The 20093-nt window shown below is 35.6% G+C and overlaps 1 protein-coding gene across 9 annotated transcripts in view; it reads left to right on the plus strand.

Moving 5' to 3' along the window:
• The window catches only part of PCDH15 (protocadherin related 15), a 1854109-nt gene that overhangs the window by 1558389 nt on the left and 275627 nt on the right, over positions 1 to 20093 (plus strand). For all 9 annotated transcript variants that reach the window (XM_054243050.2, XM_054243053.2, XM_054243049.2 and 6 more), the window contains one exon: positions 13350 to 13429. In XM_054243050.2, coding sequence (XP_054099025.2) covers positions 13350 to 13429 — 80 coding nt within the window. The remainder of the gene's footprint in view (positions 1 to 13349; positions 13430 to 20093) is intronic.

Here is a 20093-nt window from a genome sequence, read left to right on the forward strand (position 1 = left end):
GAATGGATATTAAAGGTGTGGGATAATGGTGGAAGGAACATAGAGTTTGATGAGGCTGAATTTATTGATTTGGGTCCGCAAATAGGGATTCTGCATTTGATGTTGTAGCTCAGGGAGTTAAAAATGGTTCTAATAATTTATTTGCTTGGTTAGCTGAAATATGGATTAAAAGATGGCCCACTCTGAGTGAGCTAGAAATCCCTGATCTTCCTTGGTTTAGTGTAGAAGAAGGGATCTAAAGGCTTAGGGAGATTGAGATGGTGTAAGTGACTAGTCACTTTAGACCTACTCATCCCTGCTGGGAGGGTCCAGAAGATAGACCCTTGACCAATGCTTTGCAAAATAGATTTGTGAGGACAGCATCTCCATCTTTGAAGAGCCATATCATTGCTCTTAACTGTATGTCACATCTAACAGTGTGAACAACAGTCACTCAACTACAGAATTTAAGTACAATAGGAATAATTGGATCCCAAGGTGGCAGAGGTCAGTGGCAACACTTGACCATCAAAGGCAAAGTGGATGTAGTTACTGTAATGGACAGCAAAGGCTAAGCAGCATCAGAATAGTCTGACTCATGTAGGGCTTTGGCATTGGCTAATTAATCATTGTGTTCCTAGAAGTGAAATTGATAGGAAGCCTACTGCATTCCTACTTAATTTATACAAGCAGAAAATTTCTAGGTCAAATGGACAAAAGACTCATTTGAATTATAAAAACAGAGAATCATAGCCCTTCAGTCAATTTCTAGACATGAGCCAGTTTATAGACCCAGAACCCCTTGAATAAAGAGGAGGCCAGGTTCCCTTGAGGAAGAATCCCATTACACTACTGCCAATTTATGTGGTTAATATTTTTTCCATCCTTCCCCAAAGAGACCATCAGCCTTTTACCAAGGTCACTGTACAATGATGAAAGGGAAAAAAATAAGACATTTGGGAGACTACTGGACACGGGCTCTGAGCTGAGGTTGATTCTGAGAGACCCAAAACTATGAACCTCCAATTAAAGTAGGGGATTATGGAGGTCAGATGATTAATGGAAATTTAGCTCAAGTCTGACTTACAGTGGGTCCAGAGGGTTTCTAGACCCGGTGCCAGAATGCATAATTGAAATAGAGATACTTAGAAGCTGACAGAACCCCGATGTTGGCTCTGTGACTGGAGGGCTCTTATGGTGGGAAAGGCCAAATAGAAGTAATTAGAGCTCCCTCTACCTAGAAAAGTAGTAAATCAAAAACAGTATCACATCTCTGGATGGTTTGCAGAGATTAGTGTCACTATCAAGGACTTGAAAGATACAGGGGTGGTGATTCACACCACATCCCTGTTCAGCTCTCCTATTTGGCCTGTGCAGAAGACAGATGGATCATGGAGTATGACAGCACACTATCGTAAGCTTAACCAAATGGTGACTCCAATTGCAGCTGCTGTATCAGATGTGGTTTTATTGCTTGAGCAAATTAACACATCTCCTGGTACCTGGTATGCAGCTATTGACTTGCCAAATGCCCTTTTCTCCATTCCTTTCCATAAGGCCCACCAGAAGCATCAGACTTCTCAGCCACTGCAGCACAGAGCTGGGGATGATAAGAAATGGTATGGCCTGCCTTTCATGGACAGACACCTTAGTCTCAGAATAAAGCTGTGGGGAAGAAGTCCTGTATTCTTGACTACACCTGGGTTATTCTGGGCTGGATAGGTTTCTGGAAAAAGAGAGGGACAGGCTGTTGCTCAAGTGCCACAGTTTTCACAGTGCTTAGTGAAATTTAGTAGGTTTTATTGAACAAATATTTTTCTACTTGGCATATGTCTTTAGAACAATTTTTAGAGACTATTATGATTATTAATTTTTTTTGAGACAATGTCTCACTGTGTTGCACAGGTTGGAGTGTAGTTGTGTGATCATGGCTCACTACAACCTCGACCTCCAGGGCTCAAGTGATCCTCCCACCTCAGCCTCCCAAGTATCTGAGACTGCAGTTGTGCAACACCATGCACAACTAATTTTTGTATCTTTTTTCTTGCTATAGATGGGTTTTGACATGTTACCCAGGCTGGATTTGAATTCATAGCCTCAAGTAATCTTCTGGCCTCAGTCTCTCAAAGTGCTGGAAATGTAAGCATGAGCCACTGCAGCTGGCTGAGACTTTAATTTTTAAGATTTATTTTCAGCTATTGTGATTGTTTTACTGGGAGATGGTCAGTGTAGCTCCTCACTTTGCCATTGGAGAAGTGTCTCTGCTGTGTGCCCGATCCTGCTTATTTTTACTTTTTAACATATATATCAACTAAAAATATGTTAGGGGAATTATCTTAATGTTTGAGCTATTCATTTACTTAAAATAATACATGGTAAGTATTAATTGTGAATTTTGTGTTTCACTCATTTGTCATTTTTTTGGCTCCAAGTATTAATGGCCAGGTTTATAAACATTTATTCATGCTCCCTTCCCCACCATCCACTGCTAATGTAGTCGACCTATGTATTAGTCCGTTTCAAGCTGCTGATAAAGACATACCTGAGACTGGGCAATCTACAAAAGAAAGAGGTTCAATTGGACTTACAATTCATTTCACTGGGGAGGCCTCACAATCATGGTGGAAGGTGAAAGGCACATCTCGCATGGTGGCAGACAAGAGGAGAGACCTTGTGCAGGGAAACTCCCATGTTTCAAACCATCAGATCTCATGAGACTTATTTACTATCCTGAGAACAGCATGAAGTACTGCCCCCATGATTCAGTTACCTCCTACCAGGTCTCTCCCACAACACATGGGAATTCAAAGTGAGATTTGGGTGGAGACACAGCCAAGCCATATTAACCAATATCTACCTATTTTAGATACATTTTCAAACCTTCACTTCCTAATTATCGGTATATAAAGTGGACATGGAGAACAAACAGTGCTAAAGTATCCATGCAACCTTCCAGTGAAAATGTTTGTGTCTAAGAATGGAAAAAAAAAATTAAATCCTCCTCAACTTTAAGTGGTTAGGGGGAATTTGATGTACTATCTCTGCTGATACGGTATCACATTATTTACTATATGTTGCTGAGTATTCCAGAAGTGTGAGTTTTACTGATAACAGAAAGGTACTGTCTTTAAGAAACACTGCTTTACAAATAGATTTTTTGCCTAAATTCTATTGTGCATTCTTCTTTCTAAATATTAACATCAAGAGTAAGAGTTTAGTAAATGCATGCTATGCACTATGCTGAATTCTATATATGAACTATTTCATTCTAGCATCATGACAGCCTTGTGTCATTTTATCTGAATATCAGAATGATGTCATGGAGACATAAATACCTTAAATCTTGCTCAAAGAGGACATGCCTAATAAGTGAAAGAGTCCCATTTCATTCCTATTTCTTTTCACTCCAAAGTCCAAGATCTTAACTATTAAATTAATTCATTGAGTAGTACTTTCTAAATGAATGGAATTCTAGAGTGTATTAAATATCTATTACCTCATCTGATTCTACATCTAGTACACAAAGTAGATGCTTAAAGTATTATTTATTTCCTTTTATGATTTTGAGTAGAAGTCTCGGGATACACCCTAGTTCTGTAGCCCCTAGGTGACTAAAAGTGAAAGAATTAATTCTAGGTTCTGTGGATACTGGTCCTGGATTATTTTTACAAATGCACAGTTAGCCGGAGGATAGTGAACACTACTTCTCCGTGTTTATTTCACGAAGATCAATATTTTCTCGACATAGGGGCTTGTATTGAATACTTTTATATTATGTCTCATTTCTAGCAGTCTATGTGTTGTTTATAAATGGGCACCAAATAAATGCTTTGTTTTTGTCTATTTAATTCAGAATATTGTGTGACTAATAGTTTCTAAATTGGATTACATATTTTAATCTGTAAGTAGTGCTGTGATGTGTGGGGCTTAATGGAAAATTGATCTCTGATAACTGTGCTTATTGTGTCTATTGTTTTTGAGGTGCAATTTCTGTATACTTTTCTCAAGGCTGTCAAGCCATTGGCTATGTACTGATTTCATTCACTGTTTGCCTGTGGCCAGATAAACTTATTATTTTACAAATCTGGTTTATTATATAGTGAAGGCTGAGAAATCTAGTTAGAAGAGTCAGTTGGCTCTGAGGAAAGGTTTGGGAAAATCTTGAACTAAATTCTAAGAGTTTAAGTAAATTGCTTTGTATGTGTCCAGTTTTTCATGTTCTAAAACAAAGAACAAACAAACTTCTATTTATATAAACTTGGACAAGAGTTATATCATGATGAAATTTTTGTAACATTAGAAATATTGATTCTGAATTTTTTCTATTTGGTTTGTTATTAAATGTTAAGGGCTGTGAACTGGCCAAAGCCAATTGTCTTTCTATAATAATTAGATTATCTTATAAATATCAATAGCCACCAATAAGTGGAGGCAAAAGAGGGATAGAATTCTCTGTCACAACCTTGTTATAAAGCTTGGAAAATTTGTCTCAGGCTAAATATTTCTATGCACAGGTATATTTGTTAGCAAGTAGGATTTGTCCTTTCAGGCATCTGACAACATTAAATAAAATACTAATGTCTAATATTTTTTAAATAGAGCTGCTCAAATTTAATATGAACATAACTTCTTTTTTTAGTAATTTTTATTATACTTTTAAGTTCACTTTAGGCAAACTAAACACTATTCAAGAGACAGCTCTCAGACTAATGTTATGGTTAATGTTTGGCAATAAAAACTATGAATAACTGGATTAAATTCTCAGTTGTGGAATCATCTTTTCAGCATCATTCCAGATGACAAAGGGCTTCCTGGTTTCATACAGTTTATTCATATAACTGACTTCATCTTGAACCGTTCATTGTAGCAATGAATATTCATGTCCAATATTGATCAAGGTGATAAGCAAATTTTTACTAATTATAAAGAATACCGAAATATTTATATCAATATGCTTGGAACAAACTGTTTCCTAATAGCGTTTTGGAATGTGTTTAACTTAGGACAAGTATTCTGAAGATGTGAAATAGAATACACACACATACAGGCAGGCACACAAACACATACATGCATACACACATACATGCACACACACACATGCATACACATGCATGCCCTTCTTTTCTATGTCAAGTTTGAAAGCAATGAGACACACAGAGTATCTACAATAGATAAAAAGAATGTGGGGTTTTTGTTTTGCTTTGTTTTACTGTAAATTCAGTTGCTTCAAGTACCAGATACAATTGAAATGCTATACTTCCTTCAGTGCATTAAAGTTCATATCCCAGTCACAGGAAGTATTAAGGAAGGCTTTTATGATGCTGAGGAAGAATGTGCATATACAGAACAGAGCTATGACTTGAGTTTCCTAGACTTAGTATATTCTTTCAGTCTTCTTAATCAGGAAGAGGCCATAGTATCCCATGCCTTTCCCTCCTGAGTTGTGCATATTCCTGCTTCCCAATGAAAATAGGAGCAGTGAGAGACCCATATCCTCTTAATAACTTCCTTTTTCATTTTTCCCAAATTCTCTCATTAATTTTTCTCATTATAATATAATCATAAAAATATAACTTTGCAAGGACCAAATTACAAATAAACATTAACTTCTTATTGTGTCACAACTAAAAATGCTAGGATATTACAGTAAATGAGTTAGACAAAATTTCTGCTTTCATGGAGGTTCCATTATAATAGAGAAGACAATTAACAAGATATATGTGAGTTTGTTTGGAATTTTAGAAGATGTTATGGGGAAAACGATCAAAGGAAAGCTAGAGAGGAAGTGCATGAGAAAATATAATTTGATGGTGATTTATTCACAGAGAAAGTGACCTTGAAGCAAAGAGTTGAATAAGGTCAGAGGATAAGCCATAGTGGTATCTGAGGAAAAGTATTTCAAAGGCAAGGCCCCAAGGTTAAGACCCACCTGGTGTGTCTGAGGAAGAAGATGCTCCTCTTTACAGAGTAAAGTAAAAGAAAGAGACAGTAGTGGAAACGAAATCATTCAGCAACAGGAGAGGGATAGATATAATTACTCTGCATGAAATTAAGTACAGTTGAAAGAATTTGAATATAGCAGTGACATGATCAACCAAATTTAACAAAGGATAATTCTAGATTGTTCATTGAGGATGGTCTTCAGAGGAAGCCTGTGAAAAATTATGGAGATTATTTGATATGTTCTATCAGTCCAGTCTAGGCCTTGAGTGATCTTTCCAAAAATGATGAGAAGTGATTTCAATCGATTATATTTGGGTGTCAAAAACTATGTAATTTGTTAATGAATTAGATATGGAAGGGGAGGTAGAAGTTAAGAGTAGGTATTAAGATACAGCTTGAGCAACTGGAAACATTGATTTGTCATTATCTAAAATAAAAAGACTAGTAGAGGAAGAGTAATTCAATATTGGCTATACTGTATTTGAAAAGCCATTTTGACATCTGCTATAGACTGAATGTTTGTGTTCCCCCAAAATTCAGATATTGAAGCCAAAATCCCCAACATAATGGTATTTATAAGTATGACATTTGGTATTTAGAGGTACCTAGGGTATGAGAGTGGTGGAGTCCTCATGAATGGCATTAGTGCCCTTATGGGGATGAAGAAACCAGAGCCCTCTGTTTCTACCGTGTAAGTACAGAATGAGAAGACAACTTAACGTGGGAGGCTGAGGCAGGCAGAACACAAGGTCAGGAGTTCCAGACCAGCCTGGTTAATAATAGTGAAATCCCATATCTACTAAAAGTACACAGGAAAAATTAGCTGGACCTGGTGGCAAGTGCCTGTACTCCTAGCTACTTGGGAGGCTGAGGAAGGAGAATCACTTGAACCTGGGAGGCAGAGGTTGCAGTGAGCTTAGATCATGCCACTGCACTCCAGCCTGGGCAACACAGTGAGACTCTGTCTTTTAAAAGAAAGAAAGAAAGGAAAAAGAATGAAAAGACAGCTGTCTGCAGACCAAGAAAGGTGCATGAGATCTGCTAGCACCATGATCTTGACAGCAATGATGGACAATGAGGGAGATTGACAATGAGCAAAAAGCAAGCGGGATGATAAATAGTGTAGAATATGACTTTAACAATAAAAAGTAGCAGCTAATACAGTATAATGCTTATGTATAAGAATTAAAGCTGGTGTGTTTCCAGAATAATCTGGCAGTGCCGCTGAGAAACAAGAAGGCTACTGTGAAGCTTACCAATCAAAAGGGATATAGGGAAATGAGGGTTCTTAAGGAGAGCTCGATGTTGGTTCAAGCAAGTAGGTGAAGGGAATGTTGAGATAAGTTTAGGACATAGGGGACTTTGCTCATGATAGAGAATGTTTCAGAAGGCACAGAATATGAATTATCATTTTACAGTTTTTAAATTTTGGCAAATTCTTTACTTTTTAAGCTTACTATTTTATTATCTGTAAAATAGGGATTGTAGTACTCTCCAGATAAGATTGCTTTGGGGATTAAATAAGATGGGATATTCAAAGTACGTAATACTTAATAGGGATAAAACTGGTAACCATTATTTGGATGGGTCATTTTTAATACTTATGTTAGTTATAAGTTTCTTTTGCTTGATTGTTCCTTGAGCCCTGGACAAAATTAGAGTTGCAGGCATATTTTAGAATGGATTAAATATCTTTGCCTTTCAAAGTTACCCATTTTGTACAACAAAAATGGTTTGAGACTGTGCCTTCATAGAGTCTCCCTGAATCTAACAAAACTCTAGATATTTTTTCTATTAAGTACTTATTAATTTAAAGAAATTTCTCTGGATATGACAAAGAAATACATACTCACTTTTAAATGTGATTTATTTTCAACACTGCTGGCAGGGACTCTGCTATGCTTTCCTAACATATGGCATTTTATTTCGGCTCCTGGGCAAAAGATCATCAGTCCATACCAATATTGTAAGGAAAAGAGGTGCTTTATGGCTCTCCTGTGTGTAATTTCCTAACATCATTTTATTTTTGAGCATATTTATATATTTGTAATTCTAGACTTACCTGCATTTCCAAGTTTCATATGTGTTATATGTATGTTCTATATCATATTGATCACTTTATTTTGTTTGGAATATTTAATAAACTGATCTTATACTTATTTCAAAAAGATATTTTATAATTGTAAATGACAAAATAACAGTTTTTGACATGAATAAATATATTCACTAACTTTTATTTAAATATATTTATAAATATTGTAATAACATTTGTTAAAGGCCAAAAAATATAACACCAGGAGTACATGTATACATTTTTTGAAACATTGCTGTACTGAATTGAAAGCTTTAGTTGTTGCTCTCAAGTAGTTTAATAACATAAATCAGAACTTGTTTGCCTAAGTGAGAAAAGATCATCCAAATCCATTGATTTTTATCAATTTTAGAATCCCTAAGGGCAGTTACTTTGTCTTAATGTCCTGTGAAATATATAGAATCATTCTGTGCACATAAAGTGCACTCTACCAGATGGTATTTGATGGCTGTGTTCATCTTTAACATGAACAGAATATTAGTTTAGAGAAAATTTGTTTTCTTTTTTAATATTTCCATTTGCCAGTGTCTAGGAACATTGCTTCCTTGGATAAATACGTTTTTGTCCTATTGGTCCTTCTGAAAAATCAGGGACTCCAAGTCAGATGCAGCCAGTAACCTGGTTGAGTGGACTGGAAACAGTAATTGCTTTGATTTTTAAAGGAATCATTTGTTCTTCAAGCAAATTTAAAATTAAATTAAAAAATAAAGGAAATACTTGCTTTAATCTTTACCTTATTATTAAACATATATTAGCAAACCAGTGGCTAAAGTGTGTTACTTGCCAGCTATCCAAAATGCACATCATTGAGTCATTCAACCTGAGTTATTGAAGTGGTCAGGGTAAACCAAGGAGCTCCTCTTCCACATGCTTCCCTCCAGACCTGAAAACCTCCTTGCTGTTCTTGAAACTCACTAGGCCTGTTTCTACCTCATGGCCTTTATCACTCGCTCTTCCCTCTTGCTGGAATGTTCTTCTCCACATGACTTGTTCTTTCACCTTTTACAAGCATTTGCCAAAATTTCACGTTGTCAGTAAGTCTGTCATGATCACTTCTATGTGAGTGTAAATAAATCCTCACCCTACCCTCCATGTATGTCCTTTGTGAAATATTTTGTAGTTGAGCTGCACATATAAAGATCTGAAAACAATATATTCTAATTAATTTTTAAAATTCATTTTCCCCCAACTATCATGTAAGCTGTATAAGGGTAAGATATTTGTTTGTATAGTTTACTGCTGCAGCCTCAGGGCTTAACACAGTGTAGATGCTCGATAAATATTTTTTGAATTAATGAGTGAGTACTGTAGATAGTAGTAGTACTGTTCTCATTTTGTACTTGAGTGCCTTGTCTAAGATGAGATGGTTCAGCTGAGGCTCAATGCAGGTAGCTGACTCCAGAATGTTTCCCATAAATACAAAGTAAGCCTCAGGAAAATAACCTATTATACTCTTCTCAGACTTTAAAGAAGGGACTTGGATTTGACTTATCAAAAATAAACACATAAAATGTTTTTTTACTAAGAAAAAGCAATTTCTATCTCTTATATTATGGAAAATAGTGACTAAAACTATACTCCCATTTTCAAGATGACACAGTTATTTCTCTGTCTAGATTAAAAAATGTATCTTTCATTTAAGTAAAGCACAGAAAAATCTGGTTGGAATGATGGCAGAAATAGTAATGTAATTGAAGTCATATGCATTTTCTATTTACCAGGAAAGTTATTTTTAGGTTTAAATGAAACAAGACGTGCAAAATTTTAATGTAGTTTTTGACACACTGTAAAGAGTTATTTTGAGATGGCTGGTTAGATTCATATATAGAAAACATATTTAAATGTTGTTAATACAAATATAGTTATCACACATATACACACATTATTCTAATACTTGAAGGGTAAATGCTTCTGTTGATATTTCCAATTATTCCTTTTATGCATCATTTCTCACCTTTAGACATTGGCAAATAAATATTGTCTATACAAGTGCTAACACTTGTAATGGATAGATTGCAGAATTTTGATGTGAATTACACCATTTCCTTTTGCTTTCTTGGCTGAAAAACTGTAAATACTTTCTAATTATTATACCACCCCAGAACCTGGAACAGCAATAAAGGATTGTATGAAAAGATAAAAGGAAGTAAGAAATCAAATGAGAATTTCCTTTTAAATCCTAGGTTTTCAAAGTTTCCACTATGGGCACAACCTCATGTAAGAATGAATTAGGCAAATTATTGACATTCAGAATCCTTAAAAGCCTGAGGTATTTGAATGGTCAAATAAAACAGAAGAAATATTTCAAGGTACCTCTGGGATTGAAAGGAATTAACATAAAAATAATGAAATATAAATAAAACAGCACAGCATTCACAGTGCTCTCATCTTACATAAAGGATAGTAAATATTAGATAGATCTAATATAATAAAAGATTCAATATTAAACTGGACTTGAAATTGTTTACATGAAGCTATCTTGTTTCAGAATTTCTTCTGGCTTTTATGAAACACAATATTGTAAACTATTTCTCAATAAAAAAATTAAACAGCAGCTACATATCAATAAACATAAATGAACAAAAATACCTTGATAATATCTAACAATATAACAAGTAAAATTTATTGACCAAGAGAAAAACAACAGAAAAAGATTAGTGTAAGCTTTTTAGAGTTAAGATCTCCAGATACAGTTCTCTGTTTCTTCAAAAAGTTAGCTAGTATAATTATTTTGTTTCCATTTAATCATTTTTTCTAATTCCTGTCTAGCAAACAACAGAATACAAGGGGAAAATATCAAGCATCTACCATCAATCCTATTGAGTGTATTCTTAAAAATTATTTTGCTTATTTTCTACTCTTTAGGCTTCCATTATGATTAACTCAATGAAATCTAAAATTTTGGATTTTGACTAACATAGAATGTTTCAAACATATTTTACCCTAGCTAGTTTATTACTTTCTTCCTTTTTTAACTATTTTTATTCCATTTTATTTTAGAGTGTGTGGCATGGGGAAGGTGGGAAGCTGGGGGAGAAAGCAATAGACTTTACCCCAAAGAAGTAAAATATTGGCCTGGAAAAAAAATTACTTTTGTCTGCTTAATTAAAAATTGACTATTGTGAGGATACAAGGGAAGAACTAACACTGTTCGTAAAATGGTCACAACCATAGTCCATAAGGAAGATGGTGGTAGAGAAGAAACTCAGACACAGCCAGGTACAGCAAATGTTTTAGATAAATCTGCTATGATCTGCCAATAGGTTGCATTGGAGAGTAAGAGCGAGCAGTCAAAATGTAGCTATGGACCCTGGGAAAGTTGGAGGATGGAGTTTCAGGTATTTACTGAGATGATGAAGCAGTGAAAACAGTACGTTATTGTTTTAATTTCTTTTGTTTTTTGAGGTATGTGAAGATGGAGAGACGATCTAGATTTGGGGTTTGTAACCTTTTAAGTTGGGGAGGCTTGTTATTCATTTAATTGTATATCCATGCAGGCAATTGGATACACGTGTGAAATCCAGAGGAAAGGATTGGCCTGGAGATATGACAGTTTCCTCAGATAGATAGTACAGGCAATTGGATACACGTCTGAAATCCAGAGGAAAGGATTGGCCTGGAGATATGACAGTTTCCACAGATAGATAATACAGGCGATTGGATACACATCCGAAATCCAGAGGAAAGGATTGGCCTGGAGATATGACAGTTTCCTCAGATAGATAGTACAGGCAATTGGATACACGTCTGAAATCCAGAGGAAAGGATTGGCCTGGAGATATGACAGTTTCCGCAGATAGATAGTATTTATAGTTACACTATTGAAAGAGATGACTAAATAAGTGAAGTTCAAGGACCAACCTGTGGAGGAATTTGATATAAAATAAGTCTTATAAATGAGGAGAAATCAGCAAAGGAAAATACAGAACTACAGTTGATAATATGAGGATTGAAAGCAGGACAATATCATGTCATAGTAGCCATGCGAAGGAAGTATATCACTTTTCTGAGACACAGATTAAATAATCGTGCAAAGCTTTTCTGACCGAACTTGGCACATAGTCAATATTCAGTAGTTTATTGATGATTGAAATATTATTTTTAGTTGGTCCTTGATTCTGTAGTTTGTGGGGTCCAGTAGAGGCTTCTGGTCATAACCCATTGTGGTAGCTGAAAAGGATGCTCCATGAGCAGGTCTGTGTAGTCCATGTCAAGGCCAGTGGATCTACCACTAAGCACAATACATCCCTGATTGTCTGGACTGGGATTTTCACACTCAGCCTCTTATCGCTGGGACAGTTATTATCCAGTCATTGAAAGAAACTCACATACTTACTCGTCTCTTGGGTCCTGTTAACTGCAGGGCAGTGTCTGTCTGTGAAGGGGCTGGTGTTTCTGCCAAGCCACTAAGCTAAAAATAAAATACACCTGGCCCTTTATCAAATATTTCTCCCCTTTGTAGCATCATGCTTAGGTGTATCCTCCTCTTACCTCTCTGATAGCATCCAGATTGCTTTCGTTATCCATGTCTTTTATAAGAGAATCTAATTGCTCACTGGAAAAAGGACTGATTTGATGTTTTTGAAGGTGAAACTCCAGACCTCAGTGCTGTAAAACAAGAACATCTTTATTTTGGGCAAGAGAAACTCAGAACTCAAAGTCAAAGCTGTATGTTTTCTTCTCTGAGTTTGGTGTTGAAAGGAAGAAAAATCAACAAAAACGTTAATATTTATTGAAAGCTTATAACATACCAGATGTTAGTCTATGTGCCTTGATACACCATATTATTTCAATTAAACCTCTCAACATCTGTTAATATTTGTATTGTTATATACTCCTCGTTGTAGAAATGGATAAACAGAAATAATCACATAGGACAATTGGAGCCCAGTTTTGAAGTCATGCTTTGTGGCTCTTAATTCAGGATTTTAAACCAGAAAGTTATACTGATTTGAATTATTATCTTGATATATTCTGAAAAGAAAAATAGAAGAAATGCATTAAACAATTTATTGACACAGAAAATGTATATGTAGAGTTTAGTGGCTTTTAAATTATAAACAGACAGGTAAAATAAATTCACTAAGTTAATTAAATAAGTAAACCTTGGGAAAATGATTACTGTATTTCCACACCAGGTAAGATAATATATTCAGAAATGAATCAGATATGAAATGTTTAATTTTACACCTTGCCATTAGGCCATGCTTTAATCTTTATTCTCTAAGAGTATCATGGACAGTCTATGCTATTAGTTTCAAGCTGTTATATTACTCTGTACTGAATGAGAGCCATATCAATTAATTGATAATTGAATTATGTTTTCCTTCTGAAGGCAACTGATCGAGAAGGAGACTCAGTAACATATACCATTGAGAATGGAGATCCTCAGAGAGTTTTTAATCTTTCAGAAACGTAAGTTAAAAATAATTTCTTACTTAAAAAAAATGTAAAACAGCATACGGTTAGCAAGAAAACAGACTTCTAATCAGAGGCTTTCAGCTGTTTGTAGTACTTTTTGTTTTCTGTGAATGTTAATGGTAGCTGAGAGGATAATTCTGGGCCCAGAAATCTTATCCAGGAGACTGTTTATTTTTAATATTTTTACTAAGTAAAATCCACCGAGGTGGAAACATTTCATTTGAAGGCCTAACTGGAATTAATTAGACACTTTTAAAGTTGTCAGCTCCTGATAATGACAAGGACATTACTACAAAGGGTTACTTAGTACTAAACTGTTTGTTCAAAGGGAGTCTTGTAGGCAAAATGTGTTACAAACACATTTTTCAATTTCTAATTAACAGGCATATTTAAGAAAAAAAGCAAAATGAAATAAAATACATGTTCATGCCAGACTTCTTTGAGGTCTAGATCAGGGTCATTCTGCTTACCTCAGAACACATCTGAGATATTGCTCATGATAACTGTTGAGAAAACTGGGAGCAGGCATTAAAAAAAGCCATTTAGAGCTTCAGAGACATCATTTGCTTCCCTTTTCAAGGGGAAGTTCTGCTGTCACGTGTCTAGTTTCTAAGGAGCTGTGCTTGACTCTTCTGTGATGTTTCCTATGTACTTTTACTTTCTGAAAGAATAGAAATGTAAACTTGGCTGACGATTATAAAGTTAAAATTTTGACATTGCCAGGTCAGATTCAGGAACATGTGGGACAGAATGCCACAACAAGAGGACCATGTGCTGGTCAATTAGCCTTCTCAGAAATACCTCCAATTTCATGTTGAATGGAATTTTACAACAATGAGTTAAAACAGTTAATACCATAGACAAAAAGAGTATTTTCCAGACCTTTAGATTTCACAGATCAGTAAACCAATACTTGAAAAATAAAAAGGCTTAACTGTTTTCATTTTTATCCCTAGGGATGCAGAAATCATAAATTAGCTGCAGTTTACAATCATCATTAAAGAAAATAAAAATGTTAATGAAAATCTTTAATCAAGGCTGTGTAGTATTAGCATAAACATAGACATATAAGTCACTGGGCAGACTTAAAAATCTAGTATTTGTGGTAAATTGATTCTCAAAAAATGGGCAAGATAATCCAATCAGGAAACAACTTTGTTTCAACAAATGAAGCTGGGACAACATGCAAGAGAATGAATTTGAATTTTTATCTCACATCATTCACAAAAATGAACTCAGAGTGAATCATAAACTACAATATATGAGATAAAACTACATTCCACTTAGAAGAAAATACACAAGTAAATCTTCATTATTTGGATTAGGCCGTATATTTTAGATATGATACAAAATGCACAAAGGATTCATAAAATCAATAAATTTGATGAGATTGATAAATTGGGTCTCATCAGTTTTTAAAAATGTATTTCAAGGAGCACCATCCTAAAGTGAAACACAACACACAATGAGAGAAGATATTTTTAAATATTGTGCATGATCTGAAACGTATCTCAAGAATACATAAAGAACTGTTACAACTTAATAATAAAGAGGAATAATCTAACTAAAAATGGGCAAAGTATTTGAATAGACATTTCTTTAAAAAGGATATGTGAGTGGCCAAGAAGCACATGTAAATATGATTATGATCACCAATCATGGTCATTAGAGAAATGCAATTCAAAACTATAAAGAAATTTGATTTCATACATACTGAGTGTCTATAGTGAAGAAGAATGGCAAAACCAAGTATGACCAAGAGTGTGGAGATATTGAAATTTGCATAAATTTATGTGACAATGTAAAGTGTGCATGTATGAGTTCGGTTTTGCACTGCTCTAAAGAAATACTTGAGACCGAGCATGGTGGCTCACGCCTGTAATCCCAGCACTTTGGGAGGCCAAGGCCGGTAGATCATGAAGTCAGGAGATTGAGACCATTCTGGCCAACATGGTGAAACTTGTCTTACTAAAAATACAAAAATTAGCTAGGCATGGTGGCATGTGCCTGTAATCCCAGCTACTTGTGAGGCTAAGGCAAGAGAATCACTTGAACCAGGGAGACAAAGGTTACAGTGAGCCGAGATGGCGCTGCTGCATTCTAGCCTGGCAACAAAACAAGACTTTGTCTCAAAAAAAAAATAATAATAGTAATAATAATAAAGAAATACTTGAGACTGAGTACTTTGTAATGAAAAGACGTTGAATTGCCTCATGGTTCTACAGGCTGTACAGGAAGCATGGTGTTGGCAACCTGCTTTGCTTCTGAGGAAGCCTCAGGAAACTTACAGTCATGATGGAAGGCAAAGCAGGGAGTCAGCACTTTGCATGGCCTGAGCAGGGGGAAGAAAGAGGGAGGGAAGGTGCCACACATTTTTTTTTTTCCGAGATGGAGTTTTGCTCTTGTTACCCAGGCTGGAGTGCAATGGCGCGATCTCGGCTCACCGCAACCTCCACCTCCTGGGTTCAGGCAATTCTCCTGCCTCAGCCTCCCGAGTAGCTGGGATTACAGGCATGTGCCACCATGCCCAGCTAATTTTTTGTATTTTAGTAGAGACGGGGTTTCACCATGTTGATCAGGATGGTCTCGGTCTCTTGACCTCGTGATCCACCCGCCTCGGCCTCCCAAAGAGCTGGGATTACAGGCGTGAGCCACTGCGCCCAGTGGTGCCACACATTTTTAAGCAAGCAGATCTCATGAACTCTATCAAGAGAGCAGCACCAAGGAGGCTTTTGCTGAATCATTGATGAGAAACTGCCCCCCATGAGCCAATCACCTTCCTGCAGGTCCTATCTTCTACACTGGTGACAATTCGATGAGATTTGGGCAAAGACACAGATTCAAACCATATCAATACACTTTGGAGAACTGGCCTTTTCTCCAAATGGTAAACAGAGTTATTGCATAAGCCATCATTCTGCTCATATGCAAGAGAAGTGTAGAGATGCATCTACATGATAGTTTGCACAAAGAAAGTTCATAAAAGAATTATTTGTAACATTACTCATCATTAAAAGTAGTGAGGTCCTGAAACATGCTTCAACATGTATGAATCTTGAAAATATTATGCTAAGTGAAATAAGTCAGTCACAAAAAGAGTACGTATTATTTCATTTTTATGAAATCTTCATAACAGGCACATTTATAAGACAAAAAGTTGACTAATGACTGCCTGAAAATAAGGACTGGGAGAGAACAGGCAGTGACTGTTAATAGATACAATGTTGAAAATGTTCTAAAATTGATTATGATGATGATTGAACAATTCTGTGATTATGCTAAAAAATCATTGAATTGTACCCTTTAAATGGGTGATTTTATGATATGTGAATTAAAATGTTAGCAAAGATGTCAACAAAAGAAAAAGACAACAATGAAGTTTTCACCTGCTCTGGTAAGCAAGAAGCCCAAGTTTCTCAGGAATGTGTATTCCTGTTTTTCCCTTAATGCCAAAAGATTTTTCAACTGCTAATTGTGAAATCAAATGAGCTATTGGTTTTGCCAAAGAAATGAGCTAAATGCACAGCTTTCCTATATCTCTGGTGCTATTCTCATCTCTGCATTTGGAATGAAAAAGATAATGGCTGGGTCACAGAGGTTCTTAAAGGTGTAAAATTATGTCAGTGCAAACAAAATCCTTTTAATCTAAATTGACCACAGTTCTTAATATTAAGCCTCTTAGGTCAAGCCAGACAGACATCTCCTTAAGATACAAACTGCTTCCAGGAAAGCTCAAGCAGAACAGGTCCCTGTAATAGTTGTCTGATCCCTTTTGATGATCATTCTTAATTCAGGGTCCTGTACACTGTCTAGCAATCCATTTCAATGCATTTGAAATGGAGAAAAGTTACTGACATTTTAACTGCTACCTTCTTTGAAACTTCTGAGATTCATGTTCAAAAATTTGCACTACCACTTCTCTGTAACTTTCAAGGATTTGAACAATCCAGGTACTGCTATAGCTTGGATATTTGACACTCCAAACCTCCTTCTGAAATTTGATCCCCCATGTTGAAGATGGGGCCTGATGGGATTTGTTTGGGTTATGGTGGCAGACCACTTCTGAATGGCTTGGTGCCAACAGTAATGAATGAGTGATTGCTTATTAGTTCCCACAACAACTGGTTGTTAAAAAAAAAAAAAAAAAAAGAGCTTGGCACCACCCCTCCTCTCTTGCTTCCTTTCTTACCATGTGATCTCTGCACACCCCCGCACCCCTTCACTTTTGGCCATGAGTGGAAGTGCTCTCAGCCCCTCACCAGAAGTAGATGCTGGCATTATGTTCTTGTACAGCCTGTAGAACCATGAGCCAAATAAGCTTATTTTCTTTATAAATTACCCAGCTGTAGTATTCCTTTATAGCAACACAAATGGGCTAAGACAGGAATGCTAAAAAAATAAGCAATGTTGTACCTTATCAGACATTTCAATATATGCAACTATTGTTTGGGTTATATTTTATATCTTAAAGCAAAATGAAAAAATATTTTCATGTTGATTGTATACTTTAAACACTATATTATTTGGTGCTATAATACAAATTCTCTCAATAAGCATCATTATAATACCATGACTTTCCTTTCTTTTACTGAAATAAAAGTATGCCAAATTTTTCTTGTAATTATTTTTAAAAATTAGTAGTAATGAATAATCATCTTAATGTCAGTATGGGTTTACAAAGTCTTGAATTGTTATCATTTTAATACATTGGCTTAGTCACATAGCCAAGAAAGAAACTGGGTCTTTAAAGAAAAGGCCTTGGTTTTTTAAAAAATCACAAACATTAGTTATAAAAATCATTCAGTGTCATGTACTAAGTGGCCATATCTTTATGATTCTCTAATATAATGCACTATTCCAGTACCTTTTCATAGTGCCTGTCTTGATAGTGGCATATGATTTAGCAAATATTCACTCAGCAAACACCCACAAATAAGTACACATTTAAATAAGATATATAACAACTTGTCTTATAAATATGATAGCCTAATGGTGTTATTTATTAAGGGACGTTGAGGAATTGCCATCTCTCAAATATTCCGTCATCACTGAAGCATGGGGGGTCTGTGATGTAACACTTTAAATCAGTGCTAAACAAGAGAATTTCAAAAAAATTATTTCCATCTCTGGTCCAAATACTATTAATTTTTTTCTTTACTTGCATTTTTATTTATTTCATTGGTGATTAATTTGTTCTGACACTAAATTAATGCTCAATTATGTTTTTCATATCAGTTTGAATTTTATAATTATATTGAAGATTAAATAATATATTAAAAAGATTATATTCATTTTATTTCCTGACAGCTCAGCTCCACTTTCAAAATAAATACCCAGATCAAACTACTTCTCACACTTCACTCTGCTACCTCAGTTCATGCCACTATCATCTTTTCCCCAAACTGCTATCAAAACCTAACTCCCTCTATTAGTATGTTTTTGTTAATTGCCAGTTACTATATAATAATTAACACCATGTCAAATTTGAAGCAACCATACATTTTTTTTATACAGAGTTTCACTCTTGTCGCCCAGCTGGAGTACAGTGGCCGATCTCGGCTCACCGCAAACTCCGCCTCCCGGGTTCAAGCAATTCTCCTGCCTCAGTCTCCTGAGTAGCTGGGATTACAGGCATGCGCCACCACACCCAGCTAATTTTTGTATTTTTAGTAGAGACAGGGTTTCACCATGTTGACTAGGATGATCTCGATCTCTTGACCTCATGATCCACCCGCCTCGGCCTCCAAAAGTGCTGGGATTACAGGCGTGAGCCACCATGCCCGACTGCAATCATGCATTTTACATACTCTAATCTCTCTAAATATCATTGTAAGGCCTAAAACTCAGTGCTCAAAATCAAGGTGATAAATCTATCAAAGGCTCAAATAGTTGCAAGTATAAATGATGTTCAGTCACAAGTAGTAGATTTTTTTAACAAAAGTTTTAAATAAAGCCTGTATACCATGAAATATGTGAGATAATCTCAGTTTATAATGATGCTGCATCAATATTTCCTAATAAACAATGGAATTTTGAAAAACAGTTACTTGTAGAAGCAGGTTTTAAATTCAGTAGCTCATTTTGTTTGGAAGTAGATATCCTCTACTACTTTCTATTTACATTGTTTAATGTAAATGTTTTTAAGAGTGGGTATTGCTCTGTTGCCCAGGCTAGATTCAAACCTCTAGGCTTACGTGATCCTCCCACCTCAGCTTTCCAAGTAGCTGGACTACAGGTGATAAATTTTTAAATATTTTTGAACATGATTTTTATGGTTAGGCAAACCGTATTATCTAGAAGAATTTAAGTATGTCAAGTATAATGTATTTCAGGAACGTAGCACAAAAGTTTGGTGATAAAAAATTCTCTGCAATATAGTTTATATAATTGTGAAATTCACATAGCCATAAAATTCACCATTTTAAGCGAACAATTCATTGGTGTTTTGGAGATTCAGAACTTACACAGCTACCACCTCCGTCTAAAATAGCTTCATCACTTGAATGTAAAACTGAACCCTTTTAGCAGTTGCTCCTTATTCCTTATTTCCCTTAGCCCTTGGCAACCACCAGTCTGTGTACTGGCTTCATAAATTGACCTACTTTGGATGTTATGTGCAAATGGAGTCATGCAATGCGTGACCATTTGTGTTTAGCTT

This window comes from Callithrix jacchus, chromosome 12 (genome assembly GCF_049354715.1).
Source record: "Callithrix jacchus isolate 240 chromosome 12, calJac240_pri, whole genome shotgun sequence".
In the NCBI taxonomy this organism is placed as follows: Eukaryota; Metazoa; Chordata; class Mammalia; order Primates; family Cebidae; genus Callithrix; species Callithrix jacchus.